The sequence below is a fragment of the Molothrus aeneus genome, chromosome 11, assembly GCF_037042795.1.
Source record: "Molothrus aeneus isolate 106 chromosome 11, BPBGC_Maene_1.0, whole genome shotgun sequence".
In the NCBI taxonomy this organism is placed as follows: Eukaryota; Metazoa; Chordata; class Aves; order Passeriformes; family Icteridae; genus Molothrus; species Molothrus aeneus.
Window position 1 is genome coordinate 13,922,512 of NC_089656.1, and position 24,661 is coordinate 13,947,172.

General features: G+C 40.3%; 1 protein-coding gene and 2 non-coding genes across 6 annotated transcripts in view; all 3 read left to right on the forward strand.

Annotated features, from left to right (window-relative positions):
* CNOT1 (CCR4-NOT transcription complex subunit 1) overlaps positions 1-24,661 on the forward strand; it is a 55,678-nt gene that overhangs the window by 15,581 nt on the left and 15,436 nt on the right. Inside the window, exons 11-31 of one of the 4 annotated variants that reach the window (XM_066557154.1) lie at positions 688-858; positions 1,396-1,523; positions 2,465-2,705; positions 4,083-4,202; positions 5,249-5,371; positions 5,603-5,754; positions 10,168-10,318; positions 11,687-11,888; positions 12,399-12,545; positions 13,600-13,724; positions 14,534-14,820; positions 15,674-15,752; positions 16,951-17,181; positions 18,398-18,538; positions 19,216-19,395; positions 20,455-20,571; positions 20,972-21,082; positions 21,686-21,763; positions 22,082-22,259; positions 22,747-22,877; positions 23,232-23,528. In XM_066557154.1, the coding sequence (XP_066413251.1) occupies positions 688-858; positions 1,396-1,523; positions 2,465-2,705; positions 4,083-4,202; positions 5,249-5,371; positions 5,603-5,754; positions 10,168-10,318; positions 11,687-11,888; positions 12,399-12,545; positions 13,600-13,724; positions 14,534-14,820; positions 15,674-15,752; positions 16,951-17,181; positions 18,398-18,538; positions 19,216-19,395; positions 20,455-20,571; positions 20,972-21,082; positions 21,686-21,763; positions 22,082-22,259; positions 22,747-22,877; positions 23,232-23,528 (3,390 nt within the window). The remainder of the gene's footprint in view (positions 1-687; positions 859-1,395; positions 1,524-2,464; positions 2,706-4,082; positions 4,203-5,248; positions 5,372-5,602; positions 5,755-10,167; positions 10,319-11,686; positions 11,889-12,398; positions 12,546-13,599; positions 13,725-14,533; positions 14,821-15,673; positions 15,753-16,950; positions 17,182-18,397; positions 18,539-19,215; positions 19,396-20,454; positions 20,572-20,971; positions 21,083-21,685; positions 21,764-22,081; positions 22,260-22,746; positions 22,878-23,231; positions 23,529-24,661) is intronic. The other 3 variants (XM_066557157.1, XM_066557156.1, XM_066557158.1) reach the window with 3 other exon arrangements.
* On the forward strand, positions 10,649-10,784 carry LOC136561467 (small nucleolar RNA SNORA50). The gene has a single exon (XR_010784352.1). It is a non-coding gene; the product is annotated as a small nucleolar RNA SNORA50 (small nucleolar RNA).
* Positions 19,892-20,030, forward strand: LOC136561465 (small nucleolar RNA SNORA46). The gene has a single exon (XR_010784350.1). It is a non-coding gene; the product is annotated as a small nucleolar RNA SNORA46 (small nucleolar RNA).

The following is a 24,661-nucleotide window of genomic DNA, read 5'->3' on the forward strand; positions in this document are numbered from 1 at the left end:
CCACTGCTTTATAAGCAGCAATTTTTGTAATGAACTCAGCTGCATGAGTACCATTTCCTTTGCTTGCCTTATACAGGATTTTTTTCTGTATGTTCCTTATGCAGAAGTCACTGTTTTGTTTTTCTAAACCTTGGGCCATAAAATAGCTTTGTCTCTGGTGCTCACCTATCTCTGAAATGACTGGTTTGTGTTCCATAATGGCCACAGTTTCCTCCAGGCTCTCTCATCAGTATTGTTTCACACTGTTCCTGAAAATACGTTGGGTGCTTTACGAGGTCTTAGAGTTTACATTTTGCAAAAGGAGGAGCAAGTTCTGCTTGTGAGCAGATCAGACCCTTCTGTCTTTTATTGGAGGGTGTGGAATCCTAGGAAAGGAGTAAGTTAATATGCTAAGAGAAGAGCTATTTGTTTGGGGTGTTTAAAGAATTGTTCATTAAATGTTTGGAAGGAGAGACAGCTACTCTAGTGCTGGGGAAGTGCAATCTCACAGGGTAGTTTAAAACATTAACTTGCATCAATTTCTCACAACTATATAAATTCATCTCTTTTTAAAACAAAACCCTTGCTTTCAGCTAAAAGTTGGGTGGATGTTAAGCTGGGTACAATACTGATGAAGAGGAGCTCTTTCAAGGCAGTACTGAAGATGCTAATGTGCAAAGCTCACAATCCTTGTTTGTCTGGTTGCAGAACCCTAGCCTGGACTTCAAAGTAGTGACGTATGAATTGGACCATCCAGGATTTCAGATTCGTGATAGCAAGGGACTGCATATTGTAGTTTTTGGCATCCAGAGAGGGCTGGGCATGGAGGTTTTTCCAGTTAATGCCATATACAGACCTTGGAAGCATGCAGAGGGCCAGGTATGTTTACCAACATTTTTGCTCTATCTGTAGAATATTTGCAAAATTCCTGAGTTTCTTGAATGATAAATGGAGATTAGTAGTGTGAATGTTTAGATAATCCTCATTTGAGACCTTGCCTGTAAGGCACAAGGCTCGGGTTTTATTACAGAAGTACCATGTGTGATTAGACTGCGTTGTGTGGGTCATGGTCACTTGCTGTGCACTGTGAGCCTGCCTTTGGCCCCAGCAGAGTTCTGGTGTGTGGTGCAGCTGAGCATGGAACTGCTGCTGCATGGCAGTGCTCTGGAGTGCTTACCTGGTTACACTAAAAGGCCACAGCTTCTTGCAAACAAGTATCCTCAGCATGTCTATACCCATCATTCTCCAATTCTAGAAGTGTGAGGTTCAGCCTTGCTTAAACACATAGTGAAGCTTGGTTCATCTCTGCTGCTTAGTTGATTTGATTTATATATCTCAAAATGTGGCACTTGATAAGCAGAAGCAACCCTGAAAATCTAATGTCTAAACTACTTCTGACATCTTTTGTTATTCCAGCTCTCCTTCATCCAACATTCCCTCATAAACCCTGACATCTTCTGTTTTGCTGACTATCCTTGCCATACTGTTGCCACAGACATCCTGAAAGCACCACCAGAGGATGACAATCGAGAAATTGCTACATGGTAATAAACCTGCTCTCAACTGCTTTTCATACATAGAGTAAGATTAATTGTCTGGTCAAAGGTGGTTTTATCTTCATGCAGCCAGATTTATTGTTGTTGTGTACATACCAGTAGATCAGCCATTAGTATTTGTGACAGGTTTGATTGGTGAAACTGTTCACAGTATCAAACTTCCTGTGTACTTCCATAATACCTTGCTTTTGTTGGAGTCTTTGGCTTGTTTAAAGAGTGTCTGCTGATGTGTTTTGGCACATCCTGCAAGCTGAAAGGAGGGGATGGAGGGGGTGGTTTTGAAACTTAAATCTGTCTTTCCCAGTATGATATTAGAGAAACTTGTATGAAAGAAGTTCTAAAATTTAATTAGTAAATGTATGTGGCTATTGGTGAGTTAGTGCATGAAGCTGACTGGTGTGACTTTAAGCTGCCCTTTACATCCCTTTTTTGGGGTAGCCATGTAGCTTTCAGTACAGATGCTTGCTTCTTTTTCAGTTATACCACCCAGAATAGGGAATTAAAGGATGAGGAATACAAGTAAAAGGGCAATGATCACTTGTCTGTAAAGCAGGCAAAACAAGTAGAGTCTCTTCACTAACTTCCACAAGTGGGGACTCTAAGGTGTTTCAAAAAGTGTATTCCATTGCTGCAAGTATGTTTCAAGTTCCGTTATCCAAGTGACCCAGCTCAAGCTGAATTTCTTCAACATCAGCTTTCAGTTCCGTCTCCTCCCTAACATAACTAGGAGCTCTTGAGTTATTTTTTATGGTTTCTTGCAGGCTTAATTGTACATGATAAGAGCTGCGGTGTCAGGTTGTTTGCAGTGGGTGTTGCTTTTTATGTCCTTATAGTTGCTGCCATAAAATACTTGAATCCAGGATCCTGTAAACTTACTGCTTGCTAACTTTGTGGGGTTTGTCTATTTGTTTTTTCTTCTCTTTTGTTAGGAAGAGCCTGGATTTGATTGAGTCTCTGTTACGATTGGCAGAAGTGGGGCAGTATGAACAGGTTAAGCAGCTCTTCAGTTTTCCTATCAAGCATTGCCCAGATATGCTGGTATTGGCCTTACTGCAGATCAACACGTCCTGGCACACCTTGCGCCATGAACTCATCTCCACCCTCATGCCAATTTTCCTTGGCAACCATCCCAACTCAGCCATCATTTTGCACTATGCATGGCATGGACAGGTAAGTATTTTCACTGTAGTTTGTTCTTGTAGTCACTTTAAAACCCAAGAGGTAAATGATCCATGGTTTATGCAAAGTAATGGGATATCTCTTCCCTGACTTGAAACAAACTGTTATGGTTTGGTTTTCAATAATATTCACTGAGAAAATATTCCTGGAAAAGTACAGAGACCCAAGTTAAGTTTGACCTTTTAAACCTTTAGCTTTAAACAAAATTGACCACAGTTTTATTTTAAGAAAAAAATTCAAAACCAAACAACCCAAAAGAAATCCCCAAACCCCTCAGAACAGCATCACCTACCCCGCCCCCTCAGCTCTCAACCTCACACATTTAAAGTGTAAAAACTTGAAGGAGTCAGAGGTGAGAAGGTTTAAACCAAAATAATCTCCTTTGTACTTGCCAAAAAGATGAAAGCTATTCTAGACATAAAGAAACTACCTGCTCTGGAAGTTTGCAGAGTCTGGGTGTTTTGTGAAAACTTGAGACTGACTGCTGAGCTTTTTCAAGGAGAGCTTCCATGCAGACATATGGTAGCTGTGTATGCAAATCCCATACTTCTAATGGATGTTTTGTTTGGTGTGGCCTTCATCACTGTGTGCATTAGTAGTTAAATGAAGAGAAATCATGTGAAATTTAAAGTAGAGGTAGTCTTTGGGGTTGGAGAAAATCTTTATTAGCAAACATGTTACCCTGTTCATCTAGAGTAGAGTTAATGGCAAGAAGCTTGACCTCTGAGGGCATGCTGTGAATGTTTTATATTTTCCTGATGGAAATCTTTAAATTGAAGTATGAGGGGTAGAATAGACGTGAAGTGCTTTTTGCATGTGGTCTTGAAATGGCAGAAGAGGCACTGAATGATGATTGCCATGGGACATGGTGCCATTCCGTGACACTTTTCCTTTAAACAAAACCCTTGCTGCCATAAAATGTTACTTGGGTTGTGTTTTGAAATTGCCTCTGTATGAGCAATGATCTAGATACTGTGTTTTCCTTTTTAAAGGTGTGGTACTGAATTTTCATTTCAGGACATCCTGTCAGGCATAGCATTTTGTAAATATTTGTGTAGTCTGAAAGTGATTTGCCTATGATAGAGAGGAATTGGTCCTGGACAGTGGTAGGAAAGAGCTGGGGATGTATGTATCTACCATTTGCAGTCAGCTACATCATTTATTTGTAGCTCCTGGATAGTTCAGTTTTGCATAGAAAGAGTTAAAATCAGAAACAAGTTCTGAAGCTGAAGCGTAAACATGTTTGTATGTTGGAGACTAAATATGTTTGTGTTAAGGTTTTTAGTTGTGAAATACCCTGATGAATGTTCACATAATTGATCCTGTTGCTAGAATCATGAAGTACAACCCTAATTTAATTCTCCTCAGGGTCAGTCTCCTTCAATTCGTCAGCTTATCATGCATGCCATGGCAGAGTGGTACATGAGAGGGGAGCAGTATGACCAGGCAAAATTGTCACGTATTCTTGATGTGGCGCAAGACTTGAAGGTGAGTTTTTCAAAATACTGCCATTGTTTTTTGTCTGGTGCCTTATGCAGACTTGCTCATCTTTTAACAAAAGCTAAGCTTAACTTAGACTAATTTAGTAAGGATTACATTGTTTAGGCATGTCTGAATTTATTTGTGGCTGCTGTCCCTCATCTTAAAAAAAAGCCTACGTTCATATGACTTAAAGTACTCTTCAGCTGAGTTGTGGTATCTGACTCCAGATGCTTCCAGCCTGTCCTATTGTGAGCCCAAGACATTGTACTTGGTATTTGCAGTGGGGTTGGTTATCGTGGCTTAGCTGACAAGTACCTTGGGAAGCAGCACAGCAGAACTGCTTGCTGTGTGAATGTAGTGTAAATCCAGGAAGAGCTTTGACTGTTTTAACCTTGAATATTATTGAAATGAGAATGTAGAAAATGTCAGATGTTTGTGTGAAGGTGGCACTGCTAAACATAATGGAATGGGGATTTCTTGAGAATGCTACTAGTTCTTAGATTTTATACATTGACAAAAGACTGGAAGTTGTGACTAACTTCTTTGGAGGCTTTATTGCTTCCTAAAGTTAGGTGCAAAATAACTGGGTGTTTCAAAGTGCAAGAGCACCAGCTGCTGCTTGAAATCAGTTTTGTTGTAGCAATTACAGTGTTCAGAGATGACCTCTTGGAGCAGATATATTCCAAGTATCTCTGAAGTGGTTGAGGTCTGTTTGCAGGAAAATGCTAAGTTCTTCTGCTTAGCTTTGTAGCAATATCACTTTGGTAGCTCTTGACCACTCGCTGGTGGTTTTTCATATCACAGAGGAATTTAAAACTGTCAGCACAAGGTCACTTCAAGGAAGGTGAAGTCATGATTTCAAATCAGAGCTCTTGCTGATTTGTTTCACAAGCGAGCTATAAGTTGATAGTACCAATCTTTGTTGACAAAGAAAGCATAGCAGCATGTCATAAGACCTCTTTATTAAAACATGTATGGGAACTAGAAAGAAAAGAAAGGAGAAAGGGTATCTGTGTGTCTTCACTAGTAGTCTTCTGATTTTCTTTCTTTAGGCCTTGTCAATGCTGCTAAATGGTACTCCATTTGCCTTTGTTATTGACCTTGCTGCACTTGCCTCTCGACGGGAATACCTCAAACTTGACAAATGGCTCACAGATAAAATTCGGGAACATGGGGTAAAGCAGGATTTTTCTCTTTATTTTTGCACTCTTGTCAGTGACTAACTTAAGTCACTTTAACAATTCTCTAAGTAGCGTTAAAGTTGTCAAAAGTGTCCATAGTCTGATAGTTCAACTTTTTTACTGAACTATAGTAGCTTAGTGCAATTCTTTCCATGGTGCAATTGCCAAGTTTGAAATAGTGTCTTGGATGTGGTTTGGGAGATTAAGGTAACTTTTTTTCCTCAGGAACCTTTCATCCAGGCCTGTATGACTTTCTTAAAGAGAAGATGTCCATCTATCCTGGGTGGCCTTGCTCCAGAAAAGGATCAGCCCAAAAGTGCTCAGCTTCCTCCAGAAACCTTGGCGACTATGTTGGCCTGCCTGCAAGCTTGTGCTGGGTAAGAATTACATTGCTTATGCTGAAAGAGTAATGCATTTGCAGCTGGCTTTCTGTCACAGCTGGTTTGGAGTTTCATGTGGAGGATGGGGTTAATGAGAGTGTATAAACTTGCAGGGATAGGTGCAGGAGTACATTTAATTTTGCATTGAAACTTCTGTTGTAGGCTAGATCACAAGAGCTTGAGTATTGTCTTTATCAGCAAACAGGTGAGCTGATCTTGGTGACTGGAGGCTGTCTGGTTAGTCAGATAATCAGTTGTTAATGACTAGATAGATACAGAGCTGTAATTCAGACAAAGGAATTCAGGCCATGGCTACAGAATGGGACAGCGTCTTGGAAAACAGTGGCTTTATAACAGATTTTGTGATTGTGTTAACCAAATGTTTCTGTGTGGTAACTGCTTTGGCACAAACGACTCATGCCATCCTTATGTGTAGGAGAAAAGTGGGGAGTGGTGATTGTGTAATTGAGACTGAAACTAAATATGTGTAACTTCTCTTGTCTTTGAGACTCGAAGTAGTCAGTGATGGAGAATATTGAACATCTTTTGCAGATCAGATTGTTTAGCTGAAGTCAAAAGAAAAGGGTTTGGATTTGAGAGCTGCTAGAGGCAGGGGTAGAATACAGGGCTGATGGAAAGTGCAGTTGGACAAATCAGTCTTTAAATGCTATGTACACACAGTAAATGTGACTGAAAATTGTAAAACATCTGCAGTGCTGTTTCTTAGTGCTGTCAGATCAAGGTGTGTTGAACTGCAGCAATATTTCAGAGGTAATGAGAGGCAGCATAGTGCAATGTGTGAGCCAGAGTGACTGGAAGCTGGAGATGGGGCTTGTTTTGCTGCTACATTTTGGCACCAAATGAGGCTGGCATACCCAAGTGTGTGTTACATAATCTGGGGTTTATAGTGTGTCCTTTGGCTTAGCCAGCATGGTCTTGAAAGAGATAAGAAACATCTTTAGAGGTACCCAGGATGATTCATGGCTCTCATGTAGATAGTAGGAAATTAGTACCAACATAGAGTTGGTCACAATGAGTATTGGAACTGAAAGAGAAGTTGAGGTACCTGTAAGACTTTAGGAGAAAAGAAAAAACTTCCTGTTTTCTGCTGGAACCTCTGCAACTGAAGTTCAAAGGCTGTTTCTAAAATAAAATGATCTAGCACATGTTTTGGTCAGAAAAGATAGCTCTTGATTTTCAAGTCAAAGCGCATCTTTTGAGACTGTAGTTCTCAAATGAACTTATATTCCTTCTTTTGCATGCTGCAGTGTCTGTGTTTTAGAGGTTTAATAGTTAACTGTAGATTTGAATTGCATCTAATGTCATTGTGTTCTGAATTTTAATGTGTTACCAAGTTTTATTTATTCCATTAATTCCAAACGCCACTAGTTCTCTACTGGCACAATTCTCACAGCCTTTGGTTTCTTTTTATAGCTACTTTTATTCCCTTTTATACAAGAATGTGACCTACTTGCAGTCATTTTCTATTAGTTATTCTCTTTGAGCTTTAGAAAGAAAAAGCTTGGATTTCTTTCATGAAGCAATTGCTTTGATTAGCTTAGGTTTCAGTCACAAATGGAAGCAGGCGTTGTAAAGACTAGCAGGTTAAAATCACAGTAAATATGAAGTACATTTGGGAGGGTAGTTGCACTTCACTAGCTGAAGCCTGCCATCTCCTAAATCTGTTGGTTTAGGAGCCTGCTCTTTAATTAGGCTGTAGTTAGTTCTTGTCTTGTTTTGTGACCTGGGAGACACTTTTTTTTAGCCACCAGGTCCCTGCATGTTCTGAGACTTATTTTTGGTGCAGCTTGTTTATCACTGGTGAACACTGCAGTTGTGGCATCATGTAACAGTGAGTCTTCAAAAAGAAATCAGTGTTCTTTCTATAGCTGAGTGTGTTTTTACAGTGAAGTCAGGCTTGGTTGCAGGCACCACAGGCTGACCAACCATGTAATTTATTAACAAGGTGCTTATGAGAAGTCCTTCCCTCGTGGAGCTGCAGTGAGTTGAGAGGGACAGCAGTGCCTTCTCCACACAGTCATGCCCTGCATGGTCCAAGGGTGTCAGTGTGGGGAATGATCATTTCTTCTCAGTCTTTAAGTCAAGTCTTCTCAGTCTCAAGCAGGGAAGGAGCTTCAGTGTACCTGTGCTTCAGGAATGAAAAGGCTTCTTCCCACTTTGTAAGAAAGTGTTTAGGAAGAGAGAGAAATGAACATGTGATTACAGCAAGCTGGAACTTCCCTTACAGTGACAGTTTTGTTCCTCTAGACTCTGGTCCTCTCAGCCCTCCAACTTCATTTGCCTGAAATGCAGACTGTGTTCTTTTGTGGGTTTTGGGTTTGTTGGTTGGTTGGTTGGTTTGGGATTTTGGGTTTGTTTTTTTTTTTTAGAAAACCTGCAATTCTATGCTATCTAAAAATACTGTGATGTTTGCAACTTGATACAGCAGTGTGTCTCTTGACATGATAAAAAAGTTAACCTTAAGTCTGCCTAGATGGTGGGACAAAACATTAGTGGTTCTTTCCAAAACACAAATGGCCTAACTAGTCACCATAAATATCCAATTCAGGGATTGTAAGTCTGTCTTTGTCCTCATGCTGAGCTGCCATATTATCTATTTACAGCAAGTTGGAATTTGTTTTGCAAAAGCATGTTGTAGTATTTAAGCATAAAGACTGCAGATTTAACCCCCCAAAAAGGAGGAGGGCAAAAGACTGAGGTTGGTAACCACATGTGAACTGTAGACTCCCCCAGCCCATTCCATGGCTGACTGAAGTGCTGTATGGTCTTGAAATGCCTCCTGCATCAGAAAAAATCCTGTGGTACATTTCAGCTGGTCATACATACATTTAAGTGAGATTTCTGAGACTGTGGCTCAGGTGAGGGCAGATACATACTGTACATACTGACTCTACTGTGTGCTAACCTCAGAGCTCTGTCTTCAGGTCTGGTTGAACTTTCTGAAAAAGAAATCTCTTTGGGGTTCTTCAAAGGTAGATTTCTGATTGCATTTTCATACATTCCCCCCAAGGCCGTTTGTTCTGAAGTCCTTGAAACAAGGCTCTGGTGAGAGGATGTGAGGAGTGTAAAGGAGCCAGTTTGTGAAACAGTTATTAACATATCCATTGCTGTGTATAGAAGCCTGGTCACACATGATACCTCCCCCATCTCTCATGGGTGGCACTTTCCCCACACTGCATAGTGGATCACTGGTTCTGGAGAACAGCTGGCTGCCCTTCACTAATTCTGTGTGTCCCATAACAGGATACCTGCCAAAGCTGATGGCTGATCTTCAGTTCTTCTGCCTTAATCACTAGCATGGTTCCTTTGTTCTTTTTCCCCTCATCCTAAGAGTTGAGCAGTAAAAGCTTGTGAAAATTGAATTGAAATGAGGAATATTCAGACAATGTTAACAGAACAACAAAGCTGTATTAGGATAGTTGCACCATTACAGGAAGGAATCTGCAGCTTTAGCTGTCTTCACCAAAAAGGTATAACTGAAGTTCAGGAAAGCATAAATAATTGGCTGTTTTTTCCAAAAGGAAAATGTTAGTGTTCTGTTATTATGTCTGTGGTTAGGTAAGTCAGCAACAGAGCTGGCTTTCCTTCCAGTTTGGGAACCTGGCAGTCAGACATGGAACACTTTGGAAAGAGGTACTGGCTGCTCTGGGTTGTGCAATGACTTTGTGCCTAAGTTTGAGTTTTCTGATGTTTTTTGATTATATCTTCCTTGAATAGTTAAATTTCCTGTCTCTGGGTTTAATGCCAGTGTGTGAAGCACGTCTTTCAGTCTGTAGACAGATGAGTTTTAGTGAAGCAGGTGGTGGTATTTACCTCTTCTTTTTTTGTCTGTGAGTACATAGCTCATGTATCTCATCTTTTAGAGAGACCTTGTGTGTAATGAGATTCAGAATGAGAGTAACCATAAATCGTGAAGTTTTGGTACAGGAACAAGCCTTGAGGGGCAGATTTGAGCAAGGGATCACAGAATCACTATCTGTATTTTAATTTCTGAGGCTAAGATGCTATATAGCCCGTAATGTGGACAACAGCAGACAAAGGCTCTTCCAAGAACCTCTTGGAACCATGTAGTACATATCCCAGCCTTCTATAGGCCCTTGCTTGCTGGTGTAACTGTAAAGGAGTATTTGAATTATCAAAAACAAAGTAATAGTCTGTTGGAGACTGTTGTAGAACTACAGTTTAAACTTTTCTATTTAAATATAGCTGTTTCTCTTGGGAAATGATCTATGGCAAGTTTTTCTAATAACAAAATGTAGCTTTTGCTGGGGTTGTTTTTCAGCTTCTTTTTGTGAAATATGGCCTCAATTTCTTTAGGAAAATCGAATAAGTTAACGGCCTTATTTTTGTGAATGTTCTATGCCTCACTGTCATCCTTCCCCATCCCAGGAGTGTTTCTCAGGAGCTGTCAGAGACCATCCTCACCATGGTAGCAAACTGCAGCAATGTCATGAACAAGGCTCGGCAGCCCCCGCCTGGGGTCATGCCCAAAGGACGCCCGCCCAGTGCCAGCAGCTTGGATGCCATCTCTCCTGTGCAGGTACAACAGTCACATGCTGCATTTGCAGAAGGTGCTGTTGATCTAGTGCTAGTTCTGCTGTACTAGTTGAGCTCTTTCTGCAGGACTAAGTCAAACATCATCTGGCTCACGTAGTTTTGTGCTTGCATGTCTTGATAGCTTGCTTGTAACTAGAGAATGATGTCTGAGGGATGTAGTTCAGAACTGTCTTTGACTTCACTGATGTCTGTAAGAAGTAACTGTGAAGTATTATAGGATGGGAGCACTGAGGAGGGACAGATATTTGGTTTTACTTTGAATAACTGAGGCTTTCTTTTAAAGTGCTAAAATTTACTAGGACTTCTGAGAATTAAGCACTGCCTTTGAACCTGATGTGTCTTGTTTGTAGCTTCACGGGCCAAGCCACAGTGCTAGAGCATAAGGACTTGTTATAACTGGGGCTCTTCAGCTCTCAACTGAACTGCTCTTTTAAAAACAAGGTACATTTCAGTTAATCCCTGCCACTCATCATCCCTTCCTCCTCTGGGAGCAACACATTACAGACAGGTTTTGCTTCTAGCAGTTACATTCAATGGCAGATTTTTAACTGGTAAAAAGTATTTCACATTAAATAGTGACAATTCAGCATTTAAGAATGATTGAATTGTCAGTAGCTTATGTAAACTAAATGCAGATAGTGGTTTTCTTGTGAATTGTTGCTTCATTGAAGTTGTTCATCAGATGTACCAAAAATCTTGGCATCCTGCTACAAATAACTCATATGAACAAACAGAAGCAATTTTTACTCTGTTGTCATGTTGTCTTCTGGGTAGATAATATCATTTTCTGCTGTTCCTAGTCAGTTCTTTAACTTATTGCTTTGGCAGACTGTATTGTGCCTTCCCTCCTATTCATAAACCAGGTCTTAATGTTTTTTATTGTGGACTTCATTCAGGTATTTAGCTGTGAAAAGCTGGCATAGTATGGTCCTTCAGACAGTCAAAAATACTCTGAAGTTTGAAATGAAACAGCTTTCTAAGTCCTGAGGTGGGGTATGAGGTTGCAAACTGCAGAGCATAAACTACTCTAGTACAAAAATCTGCAAGTAGAAGTAAATGCTACTTATTGTAAGCATTTACTGTTGTGTTACACTCAGCTACAGACTGTGGAACAATGAGGCATTCTGTAGAACCTGTGAGAGAATAGGATTTCATGGGATTGCAGAAGAAAAATAAGAGTGCATTCTGTAGACAAACTAATCTTTTGGGTGACTTCAGAATTTACAGTAACCATGCAGAAGAGCTTTTCTCAGAAATGTTTTGATATGTAGCTGTCTTTGTACAAAACATGCCAAAAATCATCTGGATTGTGGTTTATGGATGTCTGTATAATCTTCCTTTCTTCATTCAGATCGACTCGCTTGCGGGAATGGCCTCTCTTAGTTTAGGTGGCTCAGCTGCTCCCCACACCCAGAGCATGCAAGGCTTCCCTCCAAACTTGGGCTCTGCATTCAGTACTCCTCAGTCACCAGCAAAAGCGTTCCCACCTCTTTCCACCCAAAACCAGACAACCGGTTTCAGTGGCATTGGAGGACTTTCCTCACAGCTTCCAGGTACTGCTCTTCGGGTGGAGTGGCTTGTTTTTGACATGGTACAGCTGAGGCACTGTTGTTGCTGTGGTTGGAAATACTGAATGTGACAGCCCACCCCTTAAGGGAGGGTTGGGTGCTTCCTTCCCTTTAAGGGTGGGAAGTCACACTGGACAAACAGCTGTGTCATAGGCAAGGGAGTTAACACTCTGATATGGATGGAGTGAGGAGCCCTTGCTCCTGGGTCATTGCTGAAACAATACTTCAGAATGTTGGAGCTGCAATAGGTAAGAGATTTGAGTCAAGAGGATGAGTGTTTTGACAAATATAGCAGCCTTATTTTAGGTTGGGACAGAGATTAAGAACTGCTTATGTTAAAACTGCTTGATATTAGACAGCAATGAGGCTATAAAGGTCTCAGTTCTTGGAAGTGACAAGTGCTAGGAGGAGTGGTAAGTAGATACTGTGAGGATGCAATGAGATGACCAATTGCTTGTTTTCAGTAAGTGGTCTTACTACAGGTTTGCTTTTCAGTAGGTGGTCTTACTACGGGTAGCCTGACTGGCATAGGAACTGGAGCCCTGGGCCTTCCTGCAGTGAACAATGACCCATTCGTGCAAAGGAAGCTGAGCACATCTGGACTGAACCAGCCTACATTCCAGCAGAGTAAGATGAAACCTTGTAAGTGGTAGTGTTGTCTGTGGCTGTGAAGTGTGACTGTGGTCTGCAGTTAATCTGTGTTTCCTTCAGGGGAAGCTTGGATCTGTAGGTGGTAAATGTGGCTCTTGTATTATTATATTAGTCTGGAAAAAGTGCTTCTAAACATGTATCCTAATAGCTTACCAAATGTCTGAGGGTGGGGGGTATTAAAAAAGAACCCATTAGCATAAAAATATAATGTGCTATGGATTTGCATGAATAGTGTGTTTGTCCTTTTTCTGCTGTACTGTGTTTTAAACAAAAGTGTTGTCCTGCTCTTGGCAGAGAATTATATTTGTGTGGTACCAGGGTGTCTTTTGTTCTGTTTATAACAAGATTAAACCTGGATAAAGGAGCTGGTTAAACCAGGTGAAGCAGTGAAATAGACTGCAACATTGGATGCAAATAAGACAAAAAGCTGGTGGAAAGATAGTTTTTGAAAGGAATAATCAGGTTCATAACAACTAAGCCATTATCCTTAACTAATTTATGCCTCTGCAGCATGCTTACAGTGAGATGCTGAAGCAGTCAAATGCTCAGGAAGCACAGCCATGTGCTAAACCTTCCACATTGCTGTTACAGAGGAGCCGTACAGTGGAGGTGGCTGTAATAACCATTGCTTTATATTCTGGGTCTTGAGCATTCAATAGAAACTTGTTGGAAGCTCACTGGCTGGCTTGAAAGTTTGTGTGCAAGTTTGTGTGCATGTTTGTGTTGTGTAGCATGCTTTATTCTAGACTGTTCTGCATTCAGTTATTTAGTTGTCAGCCAAGGTTAGCTTGGGATGCACTGAGTTCTAGGAGTTGAGCACTGTGAGGTTAATGCTATCTTAGGATGCAGTTTTTTTGAATAAATATAGCATATTGAAAACAGATTTTAAAATAGCAATTCCTGTCTACTGGGAAGGTTAAATATCCTGCTCTTCAGAAGAACTAGCAGTTCTTTATAGATTGGTGGAAGAGTTGAAAAGGCCTAGGTGAAATCCTGACTGTCTGAAGTTGTCCTGAGTATGATACCTGTTCCTTTTTTTTAACAGCTGACTTATCTCAGGTGTGGCCAGAGGCTAATCAGCACTTTAGCAAAGAAATAGATGATGAGGCAAACAGCTACTTCCAGCGTATTTACAACCATCCACCACACCCAACCATGTCTGTGGATGAGGTGAGTTCCCTTCTGTAGCAGTTACAGCACCGGTCCAGAAACTTGCAATAAAGTGGATGATAATTATTCCTTCATGTATTACTTTTAGTGGGAAATAATAAAGGGCTCGTGGTGGATGCTGCAGCATTGCTTTTTTGCTTGGTTGAAGTTGTTTTCACAGTGAACTTGCAGTTGTTCATTACATTCAACTTTGACTTGTCTGGATTGAAGACTTCAGTGTCTAATTAACACTCCTAAAATGCTGCTAAGTGGGAAAGATTCTGTGTGGCGTGGAAGCTTTTTTGTTGAAAATAAGTGCTAAAAAGTGCCTTTAAATAGTCTATATAAGTGATCTTAAATGTATTTGGTTTTAAACTGTGTAAAAATTACTGCAAGATCTAGATATATAAAAGTGTCACAAGTTCTACCTTCTGAGCTTTTGATAATTATTTTTGTTAGTCTCTATGAGAGTAATTATTGGTCTGATGGACTTGCTCTTTGAAGTACTTCGAATTTACTTCAATATATTTGCACAGTTATAAATTATGGAAGACACAACATTAATTTTAATTTTTCTAATTTGAAAGTAATGGCGTAGGCGGTCACAAAAAAATTTTGTGTGAAGACAGTTGCTTAAAAGAGAACTAAAGTCTGAAGAGGAAGCTGGTTGTAGTGATGTAGTGTCTGCCTGCTGTCTAAAATGAAGCAGTTACTTTGTGGTTGTGGTAGCACAACGTACCTTAGTAGTTGCAAACACTCATGGAACATGAACATGGGAAAGGGCTGAAATAAAGCCAATCTGTCGGTAACAATTTCCAATTTCTTTGCAGGTTTTGGAAATGCTGCAGAGGTTTAAGGACTCCAACATTAAACGGGAACGAGAAGTGTTTAACTGTATGCTGAGGAACTTGTTTGAGGAATATCGATTCTTCCCCCAGTACCCAGACAAAGAGCTGCACATAACAGCCTGTCTCTTCGGGGGCATCATAGAGAAAGGACTGGTTACTTACATGGCATTGGGCCTGGCCCTGCGCTATGTTCTTGAAGCCTTACGAAAGCCTTTTGCATCCAAAATGTACTATTTTGGTATTGCTGCACTAGATAGATTTAAAAATAGGTGAGTGTGGGTTTGGTACACTTCTAATAGTGCCTGAATTGTCTTGTGAACCTTGAACCTGCTCTAATCGTACAGTTACAAGATTGCACAGCTCAGCTTTGGGATTTCTTCAAAGATACAGTGATTTGAAACAGAATGTGGGAATGTGCTAGTTAAAGGGTAACCTTTCTAAATCAAAATGTTCAGTGTGATACCTGTATAAATGTGGGACAAACTGAGATGCTGAGACTACTTAGACTCAATAAAAATCAGTGAAGTGTTGAGTTAGATGAAGTCACTAACAGCTTGTTAGGCAGGGGGTGAATGTAATTATTCTTCACGGGTGCTTTTCAGTGGAGTGCCATTTGCACTGTTCATTACTGAAGGAGTGACTGAGAGCTGAGTTCTAGAACTTTGCTTTTACTCAGAAATGTATGGCTAAATAATCTCAGCAGAAGTTCTTTCTCAAAACTTCTTATGAATTGCAGCTAGAGAAGATTCTGGGTGTGAGGTGTGCTCTGGTTTGCTGTTTAAAATGCACTGAACCAAACTACAAATAACTTATCCAGTAATCTTGTTACAAACACTGGATATACACCTAGTTGTGTACTAGGTCAGAAGTATAGAGATGTAGGAAAAGATGAGTTACTGTGAATAAATCTTGTGCTTTAATGTTAAATTAATTCGTTTAAAATAGATTTTGCAGCAAAAAATATTTTGTAGGAAATGCTTTGTTTATAGCACAGCTGCTGTAAAGAGTCCTGAAGTAATTATTTGGTGCAGAATGGGAATGACATACATGATAGTTGTTTGTCTCTAATACTGTTTGTGATGTGGGCTTATGCTTCTGACTAATGCATGTTTTGTCTTACAGATTGAAGGACTATCCCCAGTATTGTCAGCACTTGGCTTCTATTAGTCACTTTATACAGTTCCCACATCATTTACAGGAGGTGAGTGTGTCTGTAAGCAACACTAACTTTCTGTGATGTTAAATTCTTTAGAGCAAATTTCTGTTTTCCTTTGGAAAAGCAGTCTCATCTGTGGCGATTTTAGACCATGTTACATCCACAGAATCAAGTGCCTTTTCTTAAAGGTTCTGCTCTGGGGTAGGGTAGGCAGGTGAAGGTGCCTTTTCTGCTTCCATAAATCTGTTTGGGTTGTTTATTTTGAAACAGCTACCTGAATATAACTGCATAATTAACCAGTGCATGCATGTCCATGCATGAAGGTTTTAAAGTGCCTCAGTGTGTTCATATTCCAGTCCCTTAAAGATTTGGAGTTTTAGTGTAAAATGGAGATCATTCAACTGGCTTTATACACTTTCATACTTAGACCTGATAAAATAATCCAGGAAAAATTTCTTTCCTGAAGGTCTGAGAGCCATGGGAATACCTTGTTGTCCAAAACAGTGTTCATCACATGGTGTCTGCCTTAAATGTGCTTTTATTGCTAGAAATACAGAAAAACTCGTCCCAGTGGCAGAGCTTAAGAGCATGAGTTAATAAGGAAAAATGTTTGGCTCTACCATTAAGGTAGAGGCTTCACCTGAAGCTGCAAAGTCCAGTTGCAGTCTTGGTTTCACTAACAGCTTTCAGATTGTACCCCTTAAATGACAGTCTGATGTTTCCAGTTTCTGGGGAAATGTATAGCAGTGGGGAAGAAACTAATTTTCTGCTATGGAACTATTTCAGAAGATCTAAAAGTTGGCTATTTCTGAACTGTGGTTTTGCTTATTAATGGTGAACTGCAGACTATCTAGCTGTCAGAGTCCTTGCAGAAGACTTCTTACCTGCTTTGTAGCCTGCTTTTGATATTCACACATTGTTCTTAGGCTCTTTCTCCTCTTTTGTTCAGCTGTTCTAGGCTTGGAGGGAGAGGGATGGAGTTTTTTAGGTAGTGCTCTGTAAAATATTAAGCATATTGGGTCTTGTTGAGGCAGAGCTTGAGGCTCCTCTGCAGTTAGTAAGTCCATAGTGACAGGATGTGCTTTATCAGAGTATGCAGTTGTATTTAGAGATTCCTTTATGGCAAGACTGGCAAATATTTGAATGATTGTTGGCAAACATTTATAGTGCTCGTGCTGAAAATCAACCTATAGTTCTGTTGCTGCATGTGAAATTTTCTATGTGCTTGTTCTCCCTCTTTTAGTACATAGAATATGGACAGCAATCCAGAGATCCTCCTGTGAAGATGCAGGGTTCAATCACCACCCCTGGAAGTATTGCACTTGCCCAGGCTCAGGCCCAGGCCCAGGTTCCAGCAAAAGCTCCTCTTGCTGGCCAAGTCAGCACTATAGTGACCACCTCAACCACCACCACCGTTGCAAAAACCATTACGATCACCCGACCAACTGGAGTCAGCTTCAAGAAAGATGTGCCGGTGAGCTTTGTGTCATTGTGCCCTTCCCAGAGGGGCAGATGCTGCTCTGGACCAAGTGCATACAGACAGAATCTGTTTTAATTTGTGTACTACAGATTTTCAAGCTGTGATCCTTATTTTTGATTTAAAACATGTAACCTTTTAAAGTATGGCCAACATTTTTAGAGAGAAGGCGTTTTTCATCATCAAACTATCCAGTTGCTTTGGGGTCAAGTTGAAATGTGTTCTTGAGACTGTAATTATAAAGACAATTACAGGAACACCATTTCTATTAATGACTTGCAACAGAACTCTTAAAATAGTTGACAGCTTCTATTCTGCTTGGGACTTAAGGACACTTACTGCACACATCTGACACAGTTCTAACTGCATTAGGTTTTTCATGTCTTTGGTAACTTGTGTAAACAACTCTGAAGCTTGTCAGAGTTACTACAGGGTTGGCAGATAGATAGAATTGGCTATTGCACTGAAAGTTTTGGGCCACCTGTCTTTCTGCCTGGGACTGTCTTTGAATAGCTCCCTGTAAAGGAGGCAAAAGCCAAACATAGCTGAAAGTATGAACATACTTGGGGGGACAGTTATTAGTGCAGCTATTAATGTCTTTCACACCTGATTACATCATGTAGAAACTTGTTACTTTGAGGTGTTTGTTTTCCCATTTAAACTCCAGTCAGGATTGATACTGAAAACTGCATCACCTTTTCCCTTAATTGCAATGTACCAGGTGCTAAACCCTGGGGTCCAGACCTGCAGCTGTAGGGACCAGGATCACACTCTGTGGACTTAAGCTGGCAACTCAAAATGAGAGCCTGGTCTCAGAATGAACCTCTGGGATTTCTCCTTCCCAAATCAGCACTGAAGTGCTCCTGGAGCCTCCCTGCTGTGTTAAGTGCTGCTCACTATTGTGTTGTGATTTTTCTCCAAGCTATAATTGTACACAGGCTTAGAGGCCTAAAGGGTGCCATTGCAGTTGCACCTATTTTATGTGCATGTAGAGGCTTTTTCTGCAGCAGCGTTCCTCTGCTGAGTATTGATCATCATTTTTAGAATAAAAAAATCACTTGACTCTTTCAGAGTGCTGCTGAAAATTAATCTGAGACAGTAGATGTCCCCTCATAAAGCTCAATTCTAGTTTTGCTTGACAGAACAGAGCAAAAGTTTATTTTGATGTCACCTCTAGGTATTGTTTATGCTTAACTTCTTGTTCTCCTTCCAGCCTTCCATTAATACTACCAACATTGATACGCTGTTAGTAGCAACAGATCAAACAGAGAGGATTGTGGAACCTCCAGAGAATGTCCAGGAAAAAATTGCTTTCATCTTCAATAATCTGTCTCAGTCAAATATGACACAGAAGGCAAGTATGAAAGAATGCTAGTAAAAATAGTTTTTATACTCTTAATCCTTTTTAATATATTCATTTTTAAGTGGGGCTGATGATACTTCTACAAAATTCTAACTTGAAAAACTTCAGGAGGGAGCACACTGTAAAGAAATGATCGTTTCCAGCACTTTGTGCTTAAACATTTTTGGAGATAAAATTTTCCAGGGAGAGGAGAGATGGGTAAAAGATACCTGTTCCTAATCTTAAATAAACATTCACATCATAAATGGACTGGGTACCATTAAATGTTGCAAGGTTAAGCTCAGGTATTTAGAAATTAAGGGAATTTTTTTGAACTAGTTGAGGTGTAGAGTCCTGCTGCCACCTGTGCTGCTGTATTGTGGATGGATGGCTTGAGCTTGTAAAGTGACAACATTTATTTCCAGTTGTCTGGTAAAAAGCTGGGAAGTGAAGGAGAGGTGAATTGTTATACCTTGCTGATTTCATGCTTGAGTCCTTACTGGTTGACCAGATCTTTGGATAATGAGACACTGATTTCAAATACTTTTTTTTTTTTTTGTAGAAAAACATCCTTAGTGTTAGAAGCAGTTGACTGACCATGAACTGTATGTTGGTCAGAGCTGACCCCAGAAGGTTTTGATTATCTTCTCATCTGTTCTGTGTGTGCTTTGTCTTTGGTTTGAGCACAGGTGGAAGAATTGAAGGAAACAGTGAAAGAAGAGTTCATGCCTTGGGTATCACAGTATCTTGTGATGAAAAGAGTCAGTATTGAGCCTAACTTTCACAGCTTGTATTCAAACTTCCTTGACACACTTAAGAATCCAGAGTTTAATAAAATGGTTCTGAATGAAACCTACAGAAATATCAAGGTGAGTAGTGCAAGTTTTCTAAAGGCAGCACAGGAATGTGCTGTTCTCCTCTTGCTATTTGTTTGTGTGGTGCTGATTCTCAGATATAGAATATAATTCAAAAATATTCTTTCTAACTTACCATTAAACTTACAGATTATCTTTAGGAATACTAGGATTCTTTTCAGTTAGGAGCATATGAAAGACTTAAATTATGTAACAGGAGGGCAAATTTGCATTTGAATTAATTTATGTAGGTGGACTTCAAATTTGTGTGAAGTTTGCAAATTATAACCCAAGGGAAAATTGCTTACGGTCTAGTTGTTTTCTGTGGAGGAAAGTGCAAAGATAGAAAATGACACTCTGCTCTTTTGGCCCAAGAGGAATGGGGGGAAATTGTGTGTTTAGAAAATGGGGGTGTAAAAGCCAAAATTTGTTGGAGGGCTAAGATAATGTGGATGGGAGGAGGAAGCAATAGCCCAGAAGTGATGACCAGATGAAACAAGTTTGTAAAGAATGCACTATTTTTAAACCTGTTGGTGGGATTTCCTGACCACCATGGGTTACGCTGTAGTGCAAAAGCATCTCCTGGCTCTTGAGAATTCAGCTGACCCTGCTCTGTTCAGCTGATGCTCCTCTGGAGTTAAGGAACAGAACTAACAGCAGAATACTTGTTTTATGATTGATGACATGATTTATGTTTTGACATGACAATGAGGTGGTTTCCCTGGAAGGTTAAACTGTAGCCTTCAGGTCTGTGATGAGGCACTAAGAGGAAGCACAAGTTACACTCAGCTATGGGAGTTGTTGTAACAGTCTCAACAGAATAAATGGTAAGGTCTGGGAAAACATAATTCTCTTTTTTGATCCTTTTAAAGAAAGGAATTCTGTAGTCATTACAGTGCAGATCTACAGAGTGCTGCCTTGAAGTGAAAGCTGTTCAAGTATCTCTGTAATGTGACTGAAGCTCAGAACTTAATGTTCTAAAACTTTGCCATCATTCAGATCAGCTGTTGGATTTGGAGTCTGGTTATCTTCTGCTTGCTGCTTGAGATGCTTTTTTTTTTTATTCTTTGTTAGGTGCTATTGACATCAGATAAAGCTGCAGCCAACTTCTCAGACCGTTCCTTGTTGAAGAACCTTGGTCACTGGCTGGGAATGATAACGATGGCTAAAAATAAGCCCATCTTGCACACGGTGAGCTTGTCTTTACAGATTGCCTTGGCATGAATTGGTATGCTGTTATGCAGTAGCATAGGCTATTTGGGAAATCTTACCACCTTTCTGGTGCCTCTTTTATGTGCCAAGTTCAAAGTATGACTCCAGAGTTGGTTATTTAACACTTCGAAATAAATATTTTTTTATATCAGAAGAGTTAGTAGCTACATTTATTTTGGCAAAAGTTTGTTAATCCACGTAAAAATATAGATGGATAAATCTTTGTTCAAAAAGTAACTGCTGCTTAGCAGTCTGTAAAATTCAAGGGCTGTCTTGACTCAGCCTTACCTGTATCTGAAAAGGAAGCAGTGTATTAGTGGGATTGTGCAGTGTGTTTGCTGTTTTCTCTACCTTCATTCCCACTTCAATTGTTTTTCAGGATTTGGATGTGAAGTCACTACTACTGGAAGCATATGTTAAGGGACAGCAGGAATTGCTTTATGTAGTGCCATTTGTTGCCAAAGTCTTAGAATCCAGTGTCAGGAGTGTGGTAAGTGTCTTTGTACAGACAGAGTTATTGCTCAAATGGCAAAATATTGCAGGAAGTAATCAGCTTTTGTCACAAAATGAAAACTGATTTAATTCAGTGGAGAGAAAGAAAAGGGATATAAAAGCATAAAGTCAAGGAGTGCTCCTTGTGTGGAGGGAAAGTGCATGGCCATGCATTTTTAATAGATGGTGTTAGCTGAAATGTACTGCGGTATCCCTGAACAGAACTCCATTGAGAAATGGAAGGAAGTCATTTAAGAGATTCTAGGATATATTTATTCCTAGTTTGTTTTTTTTTTTTCTCCCACCCACTTTGATCCTGATCAGCTTGTCGGTTCTGCTTGACATGGAACATGGTCCTTTCGAGAAGGACCAGGTCATTGTGTTTCCAGTTTTTCACTTAGGTTCCTAATGTATTTCTAGTTATACTGAATTACTGGAATAATTATTACTAAAGTACTAAATTCTACTCTAATCACAACGGTACAAAGGTTTCCATGGCTGTATGCACGCATAGCTGCTTGTGTTTCAAACATTTCCAGTCATAAACTATCCAAATTATTCAAGAAGTTTCTGTAATCCTGCTCTCTTCTTTCTCTTGTAGGTCTTCAGGCCTCCAAACCCATGGACAATGGCCATTATGAATGTTTTAGCTGAGCTACATCAGGAACATGATCTAAAAGTAAATTACTGGATTTTTTTCTGTAACTTCTGCGTGTAAGGTTTTATTGACATACTACTCAAGGAGGATGTTGTGAAGGACTAAGCAGTCCTCCTCACTGCTTTAGCATGGGGAAATTGCTGGGGAATTGCTTAATTTGGTAGAACTTGGATGAAACTCTTCTCCATGAGGTCAGCATCAAGATAGTTGTCTAATCCTCAGCCATTGTTGGTCTCTGAAAGGGGTGGCATTAGAATGGGGAGTTTGGGAGTCAGGTGGCTCAGTAGATGTTTTGGGTATTTTCCTTGTAACATGACCTAAACTAGAGTTGTTTTGCAGTTGAATCTGAAGTTTGAGATTGAGGTGCTCTGCAAGAATCTTGCACTAGACATCAATGAGCTGAAACCTGGAAGTCTCCTGAAAGATAAGGACCGTCTGAAAAATCTGGATGAGCAGCTGTCTGCGCCAAAGAAGGATGTGAAGCAGCCAGAAGAGCTACCACCCATCACAACAACCAGTAAGTACATCTCATTAAATCCAGAACCACACTGTTCAAGTTCAAATAAGACAGGTTTTGCTATACAAAATAAAATATGAAGTACATATGCTATTGTAATATTCCCGAGCACTTGGGTAGTTTTGTAAGAAATAGGTCTACAGAGTTTGGAGATGGAAAGGGAATGGAAGCCATCATGAGGACTAATGCTGTATTATGTTTGTGTAGCTACTCCTTAGACTCCCTCCTATTAACAATAGACCAGGTGTTAAAACTGTCATAATAAAAAGCTCTCTTAAAATGTACTGAAGCTACTTTGGTACTAATTATTAGGCAAATGAAGAATGAAAGTTGCTTGCTAAGTTTAGGAGGTTTCATGATCAAACTGCAAACCTTTTATTTCTGGTTGTTTCCTGGTTTAAATAAGAATTATATACTTGTTTTATAAGCAGTTGCTGCTCTCTGTGGTTTCATAGTGTCTCAGTACAAACCTACTTGTGTTCTCCAGCTGCTTCTACAACTCCAGCTACCAGCACCACTTGCACAGCCACGGTTCCTCCACAGCCCCAGTACAGTTACCATGACATCAATGTCTATTCTTTAGGAGGCTTGGCTCCACACATTACCTTAAATCCAACGGTAAGTTTTAGAGCTGATTTAGTTTGCTATCTTACAGCCAGGGTTGATGCAGATCTCAGCTAGTGGGAGCTATCAGGATTTCAGTATAAAAAGAGCCTCTGTGCTCCTTTTGTCCAGTTATCAGCTCACCTCTTAAGTCAATCTTGGCATTGTTACTCAGCTGCAACTTGGTTAGAAAAATAATAATTTGTTCCAGATTCAGATTTATCAAATACTGTAATAGCTGCATGGGGAACATGGGAGTACTGCACATGCTATGACAGTGCACTTATGAGTCATTGAGAAAGTGCAGGTGTGTGGGGTAGGTGGGATTGCAGTGTGCTTCATTCTCTGCCCTCTCCTAACGCCCTGCAGATTCCGCTGTTCCAAGCGCACCCGCAGCTGAAGCAGTGTGTGCGGCAGGCCATCGAGCGGGCGGTGCAGGACCTTGTCCATCCCGTGGTGGACAGGTCCATCAAGATTGCCATGACCACCTGTGAGCAGATCGTCAGGAAGGACTTTGCCCTGGATTCCGAGGAGTCCCGGATGCGTGTGGCCGCTCACCACATGATGAGGAACCTGACTGCTGGCATGGCCATGATTACCTGCAGGGAGCCTTTGCTGATGAGCATAGCTACCAACTTGAAAAATAGCTTTGCTACTGCACTGAGGGTAAGACCCCCATCATTTGGAGTTTATATCCAACTTAGGGGACTGTAGGCATCCAGCATTCGTAGATCAGTTCTCTACAATATAGACTTGTTAATTAATTGTGTGGCTTAACTAGCATGGGGATGAATTTACTGGGTAGAAGTTTTGTCTCTTGTGGAATTACAGTGGAAAAAAGTGTTGTGATTCCAGGTCAAACACCCTTAAACTGAGATGGTAGATCTTAGTAAATGGCACACAAACTTCCTGACTATCTTTTTATTTTGCCCAGTGTTCTCTCCAGTTAAATCACATCATGAAAGCCTTGGAGGCTTGAACTTTCTGCAGGGTTTGAGGCTGAAAGGCTATAGTGTGGAAGACTGAATTCATTTTGGTGATATCTTGGATTGTTTCAGCATGCAGGCATATTTTATTTACTTGTGCTGTGAGCAGATAGGTAGTTTAGACTCTTCTGCACAGCTTGTGAATTCATTGGGTTTTCTAGAGGCTATTATCAGGTCTCTTAATGAAGAAAATAAGACCAGCCTGCAAACTGCTGACCACAGCAGTGGCTACTACAGAATTCTTGCCATCAGTGTCAGCAACAGGCACAAGAGCATAAGGATCTTGGAAAGATCAAGACACAGCTGTGCTTTCAGCAATTAGAAATTAGTCAGGTTTTTTTATCCCTGAAGATGTATGACATTGGTACAAATCATGTTTTAATCCAAGGAAGTTTTTAAAGGGACAGTTGTAGAAAACATTTTGTTGCAGAAAAGGCTCTGTATGAGGCATCAGAATTCTTTTCTGGCTTATTGTTATGAAATGGTTTAACAGAAATAGTGTAATTTTCATGAATTAATAGAAGAGATGTTTGCAGACAATGAAGTCCAAGTAGATGTGACAGGCTGCCTTTATAGATGTATTCCATTTCCAGTGGAAGTTGACTGCTTTGCACCCTGGAAAATAAGTGCATCTGTTCAGGATTCTCATAAAGCAGACTCTGGGAAGGAAGGAAGAAAATCTGATTCCTTATCAGAAAAGGAATCCACTGAAAAAGGCTTAGGACTGCTCTTTGCACTGTTAGTGGTGCACCTTTATATCTTCCAATTACAGCCTAGGAAGTAGAAAAACTTCTACTGTGGTGCAAAGTCTTC